A 6,583-nucleotide genomic window follows, 5' to 3' on the forward strand; every position below is an offset into this window, starting at 1 on the left:
AGTGCTGGCTGGATACCAATATAGAAATCATGTGTAGGAACACACTGAGTAAAAATAAAATGACTTACAGGTGTACAAGTAAGCAGCTATATAATATTTAAAGCATTGCTTTAGTCTTCCGTCCTGCTTTTGTCTCCCTGTTCAAAGAACTGTACCTAAGTGATGGGAGCAGAACAGGTACATCAGCGCTTTCCGTGCCTAATTTGCGATATACATTTCTACTCCATATTTGTGGGAGTTCATTGATAAATCCAAAGGAGAGGGATGGCAGTAGGCAATGAGGTTTAAGGCAGGAAAAGAACAAGAGAGGAGAACGTGTTCCAGAGAAAGTTTTGATCCAGTTGAATTCAAAGGAAAAAAAAGCAGCTCTCACCAAGCTCAGCAGCACTGCAGTGGTGTGCTCCTCACTCCCACGAGATCGGCCTTGGGATGATGCTGTGCCTCTAGTTTCTGTGGACTCCCACATTCCCACTCCTGCCATTGGAGCAGTTTTCTCTTTAGCAACATCCCTTTTCTCCTTGCTCCATAGTTAGTAAGGCACCAGAAAGGGCAACCCTTTGCCACTTGGTAGTTAGTGTGGCCTAACTACACTTCTAGAAAACAGATTAATTTTAAAGTTTGTTATAAAAAAACTTCATTGCATTGGATATATTAGAAAAAGCGTTTAAAATGTTTGATATTTAAAGCATAGCGATTGATTTTAATTGCTCAAACTTATTATTTTTAGTGATTTATTCATTTATTATGCTCTTTTATTGTGCTAGTGAATTTAATTTATTTTCCTAGTCACTATATCCTTCAAGATTTTAGATTAGTAGATCTCATCCAGACTTGCATCTAAGCAAGCAAATGAGATTTTTTGCTTGTTTCTAATTTCCACTCAGTTTCTCAGCAGTTGAGTGATCACCACTGAGCAGAAGCAGCTGCTATGGGGGCATATTCTTTAGAGAGCTGTGATGGAAGTGGTTGATGCTATCAAAAAATGGGTTTCCACTTCAGCAAAACAGTGGTTTGACTTTTTTTAGGAATTAAGCAACAAATTTGTACTGCATCCTTACTTACTTTTTTTCTTTTTAAAAAGATTAAGTTTATGTCTCTGTAAAAGTTTTCCATTTCAAACTTTATTTTTAAAATGTATGCAAACTGAAATATCCAATTCCAATAAAAAATCTCATTTGGATTTTGTCTTGTTTTCTTATAAATCATCATTTTTTATCCACCCTGTTCAGGTTATTAGAGATAATTCAAACTTCGTAAGTCCCGAGTAACTGGCTTCTAACAATTTTAATAAAGCTGGTAAGTATCCTACACAATTACTGGGTGCTTGGATTCATAACTAATTTTAGCATTCATAGGCAAGTTCTCTTTCTAGCTATGCATAACATTCTTGTCCAATGGTAGCATTTTGCTCTTTCATCAGTTTTAGAATAAATCTCATTCTTATTTCTTACATCCTCACTGAAGCAAATACTGAAAAGGATAATAGATTTGCCATGTACTATATAATTCTTTCATTTGCTCTATGTTTTATCTGGTTTACCAGACTATTTAAAAGCTTGCCATTTTAGCATCTGAGACGTGTGTTTGCATGTGTGTGTTTGTATATAAAGATGTATTGATATGGATGTTCTCATGTCTTATCTGTAGGATACATCACTGACTGAGGTAAACTCATTCAGTCCTTCAATGCCAATATCCCCCTCATCAATGATAAACCAGTATAAATTTGAAGATGAACCAGAATTAAGAGATCTCTTCATTACAGTCGATGATCCTGAAAGCCACATTACAGCCATTGAAACATTTATTACATATAGAGTAGTCACAAAGGTAAGCATCTGCTCATGGCTATAATGGCTTACATTGATAACAGTAGTAGCATTTTCACTCTTCTTGCATACCATTCTCTGGGATATTTCTGAATTTAAATTATACTCTGGTTTTGCCATGAATTATAGACCACTAAAACTGGATGAAACTGTGCAGTAGATTCTGAAAAAAATTCAGTGTAAGTCTACACATATAGGTGTTTATGTTTTTTATGCTGAGAAAATAGCTAATAATTCTTCAACAGCCAAAGCAGTTCTATATGAGAATAACATTTTCTTTTGTGATCTTCAGCAGTAATATGAAACAGCAGAAAGACTGACTCAGTTCAAAGACACTGTATTAGCCCAAGTATTTATGACTTTTGGATCACTTGCAGGCTAGCAGTCTTTTGTCTTGCACAAATGTTACCTGCTACAAAGTCTTTCAATTCCATTATTTTGTAATTACAGCGTCTACTATCACATGGATATTTGTTTCCCATTTACAGTTCATATGGTTTCTGGGGAAACTGCCATAGTTCTCCAATGAAAAAGTAGTATTAGGAAACAACTAAGTGTATTTTTAGCTGTCCTGAATGCAAATTATTTACTGGAAATAAGGAAGAAAGTCAGCCTTTGAGACTAGCCAGCTCTTCTGGGATTACCAGCAAATATTCTGCAGGCTGCATTTTGAGAACTGCGCTGTTAATTTATTTTACTTTGAGCTCTTTTTAAAAGATTCATTTAAAACCAAATTTTCAAATGGGAATTACTTGTACTTAAATAAGAGGAGATATCAATTCCTCATAAAACATTTAAAGAGTAGGAAGAGAGCTATCTTCGTTAGGTTGCTAGCAATAATTTTCACTTTATGCATGTTTTTGTAGACGAGAGAAAATTTTTTCTTCAGGCAAATATGGAAGGGCTGTAAGGTAGATTGTTTTTGCTTTTTTATCTATTCTATCCTTTCTTATCATATTTAATTTGAAGTGCTGGTTGTTGATGATAAAGTAATAGCATTCCTCCCACATACCTTGAAAAATTTTTATTCAGCCCTCAAAAATGTTTAGATTACAAAAGCGTGTTTTGAGGTTTTTAGAATTTACTTGCGTCGCATTACAAATCTCTGTGCAACAGTGAATGCTAAACAGCACGCATTACTTTAATGAAAACACGGGCTTTTTGTGGCTGGATTCTAGAAGATAGAGCAGCGATCAAATAAATCTCATGGTCTGACAATTTTGCAACACTGTACTAAGCATTTTTTCTAGGCATTAAAGGTTTGTTGGCAAGTTCTAACAAAGGGCCACAAAACTGGAATTGATGATGGAACGCAGAATCCATTAAGCAGCGCAGGAAGTGTTATTGCTATGATATGCTGAAGTTTTCATGTTTTGAATGTGGGGATTGTTGACTAGTGTCAGCAGGTCCCAAGAACGTACGTCAGCTGTTTGGGTTTTTTTTCAGAATGCTAAAAAATGGACTTTCCTCACTCATAGATTACTGATCACTTTAAAAGAAGTGCCCTAAAAGTAACAAACATAACCTGATTGCTAAAAGGAAAATGCCACACTAAAGTAACGATTGAAATCTTTTGGAAACGTTGTGGTAGGCTCATTATTATAAGCCACCCTGTGTGCAGTTTAGTGCTTGCTTTTTTTTTTTTTTTTTTACAATAGAACTTTGATTTCTTGCTAAAATGGGATGTGTTTTATCTCTTCAAGTAGTTGATCATTGCACTTTAAAAAACAGCAAGCAAATAACACAGGTAAAATAGAATCATGTGTGCACTCCCTTCAAGTACTCAGTTTTCTCCAAAATCTGAAACTACTTTGTTCTTTTTTTCTGGTATTCTAACTTGGGCCTGGTTTTTCTGCCTCTGGTTTTCAGACATCTCGTGGTGAATTTGACTCCAGTGAATATGAAGTTCGAAGACGATACCAGGATTTCCTTTGGTTGAAGAGCAAACTTGAAGAAGCACATCCGACACTGATTATTCCTGTTCGTTTGCTAAAACTTAAGTTATTTTTATTTGTTTATAAGATGGCTCCAGTTTTATAGAGAGATGTTTGAGGACTTTCTTCAGTTTCTGAAACCTCACAAACATTAAACCAACCTAGTTTCATTAGCTTTATACATATGTGATAGTTAAAAATCCCATAAACATATTTCTTACATTTGTAATTGTGCCATTTAGAGTAATTTATGTCCTTCTTTCTTAGTTGTACTTGTATTCTTCTGCACTGTGTGCTACAAGAACCATATTATACCACTGTTGAATGTGATAACTTTATAACAGTTTGGTTTTTGCATGGTGGGTTCTACAAGGTATACCTATGGTTTTTAGTAAGTAGAAGAACTATTATAATACCCTTAATATTATGTAAATCAGACAATATATTTTTTTTCTTTTTTCCTTAGCCATTGCCTGAAAAATTCATAATGAAAGGAATGGTGGAACGATTTAGTGATGAATTCATTGAGACTCGAAGAAAAGCTTTACATAAATTTTTGAACCGTATTGCTGATCATCCAACTTTAACTTTTAATGAAGACTTCAAAATTTTTCTTACTGCGCAGGCCTGGGTAAAATTACTTTATTTTTATTTACAGTTATGTGAAACCACATCTTGTGTTAGTAGAGTATATCAGGAGTCTCCCTAGTTCAGTATTCAATAGTGTCCTCCCACGCCTTGTTACGGAAGTGTCAGAAGAAGGCAGGGAGTTTATGGAGTATTCATCCCCTGATACAACATTTTCTTCTGTGCTTTTGGTAATCATGCGTGTGGCCATAAATATTGCTGTACCTTCCAAAGCAGTTTTTGTTGCTTCATTTTGGATTTTTGTGGCAAATTCACAATATTTCAACTCTGCATACTTTTTGGTATACATATAAGCTTCCAAGATTTTATGAAAAGTAGCATTTTAAATTAATTATTTGGCATGGCACTGTCTTTTTCATCTGCTTTTTTTTAAAAGATATACTAGTCTCATAAAAGAAAAATACAGCCTTTGAATTTCCTGTTGTATTTTTGCAAGATGAGTCCAGTTGAAAATTGGAAATTTTGTACTTGGAAAAGGCTGCCTCTGAACTTCAGCAAAGCTTATTCTAGCAAGATATAAAGAGAGTTACAAAAAAAATAGATGGATTACTTCTTCCAATAGGAACACTGTTTGCTTTTCCCAATAACTTATTTCTGCAGTCATTGCCTCTGCTTTCCTGTTCAAAAGACTAAATTGCAAACTAGCTAACTCACCCGAAGGAATGAAAGGGTTAAGGTTTTCTGCCATCTTCAATCACTCATGTCAGAGCGTGACACACGGCATGCTTGTGTTTGCCCAGAAGGGCTTAGCTAATAAATGCACATGACAGGTACGGTTCTGGCACTGGTCTAATAATTTTAAAGTAAGATTTATACCCTAAAAAGGCACACAGAGGCTTATGTATGTAGTTTTGTTTGGAAAAAAAAAAGCTTTGAAGTATGCATTATTTTCAGAGAATTTAAAAAAATACTTGGAAGTCAACACGGCTTGTTCTGTCTATAGGAACTCTCCTCACACAAGAAGCAGGGTCCCAGTTTGCTGAGCAGGATGGGACAGACCGTCAGAGCTGTAGCATCCTCAGTGAGAGGAGTTAAAAATCGTCCTGAAATGTTTACAGAAATGAATGATTACATGGAAACATTTAGTCAGAAAATAAACGTACTAGACAAAATAGCTCATAGAATTTACAAGGAAGAAAGGGGTAAGTAGAAAACAAGTATCAGTTTTATTGATTTAAGAAATTAATATATCGGAAAAGTAAATTTTCATTGTGCCAGGCAAAATACTCTTTCCAGCAAGCGGGGGGAAAAGGGAGATTAGTGTTTATACTGTGCTTTTCATAATGGTCATTGTTTTGGTAGACCTTCAAGTTAGTTTGAATAACTTGTCAATAGGAAGAGTTTTAACATGTCATTGAACTACTTGATAAGGAACTTAGAAAGAAGAAAACGTAGCAAGTATGGCTATCTTGTTACTTGTGCTGCATGACCTTTTGTTTTGTACTTTCAGTGGAATGTAAATAGTCAGAGTTTTCTGTGCTGTCTCTTACTGGCATAATGCTGTCTAGATTCTAGATCTCTTTTTTGGTTTCATTCTGCACCTTTTTTCTGTGTTAACCAAGTAGATTTTTTTTTTTTTTATAGCTTTACTGTTGGCCATAATTTCTATAATGGGAAGCTATGCCTGTTAGAGTTTTCTTAAGAAGAGTGACTTAGTCTCAATTTTTTCCTTAAGTAACAGCAGTTTGAACAACTACTTGGAATGTTAAATTACGGACTTTCTGAGATTGACCCTGATCTCAGACTAGGCCTGTTCAGTAGAATTTCCACTGGTCAGCACTTGAGGGATTTTATTGTCTATATAATAAAATTTGAAGAGCTGCACTGTGTTCTTTAATAACTGAGCCCTTGTGCTTTATTGTGCAGTACCAGATCTCAGCGTGTCCTCACTAAATTGGAGGGGTCTTATAAAAAGAAAATACATACTGGTGAAAAGAGTTCCTTTTGATATCATTCATTTCAGTGGAAATAGCTGGCTGAGGTCTGTAGGTTCAAGGCATCCGTGCCAAAATATTTCTTGGAAAACCTTAAGAATTTTGACATGCTCCCAAATGCTGTAGGTTATATCTTCTTTCTAGATTTTCCACATAGCACTTGGCAGAACACTTGTGTGCAGGGCTGCACTGTCGTGGATATGAACTGTTGATAGCTGTGATTCAGAGAACATTCCTG

The 6,583-nt window shown here is 35.3% G+C and overlaps 1 protein-coding gene across 1 annotated transcript in view; it reads left to right on the plus strand.

The window, feature by feature from the left end:
- Positions 1 to 1,651: 1,651 nt before the first annotated feature.
- The window catches only part of SNX7 (sorting nexin 7), a 24,384-nt gene continuing 19,452 nt past the window's right edge, over positions 1,652 to 6,583 (plus strand). Inside the window, exons 1-4 of the mRNA XM_009580375.1 lie at positions 1,652 to 1,830; positions 3,699 to 3,809; positions 4,230 to 4,394; positions 5,355 to 5,553. Of these exons, the coding sequence (XP_009578670.1) occupies positions 1,687 to 1,830; positions 3,699 to 3,809; positions 4,230 to 4,394; positions 5,355 to 5,553 (619 nt within the window). The 5' untranslated portion in view covers positions 1,652 to 1,686. The remainder of the gene's footprint in view (positions 1,831 to 3,698; positions 3,810 to 4,229; positions 4,395 to 5,354; positions 5,554 to 6,583) is intronic.

Source organism: Fulmarus glacialis, unplaced genomic scaffold (assembly GCF_000690835.1).
Source record: "Fulmarus glacialis isolate BGI_N327 unplaced genomic scaffold, ASM69083v1 scaffold36886, whole genome shotgun sequence".
Lineage (NCBI taxonomy): Eukaryota > Metazoa > Chordata > Aves > Procellariiformes > Procellariidae > Fulmarus > Fulmarus glacialis.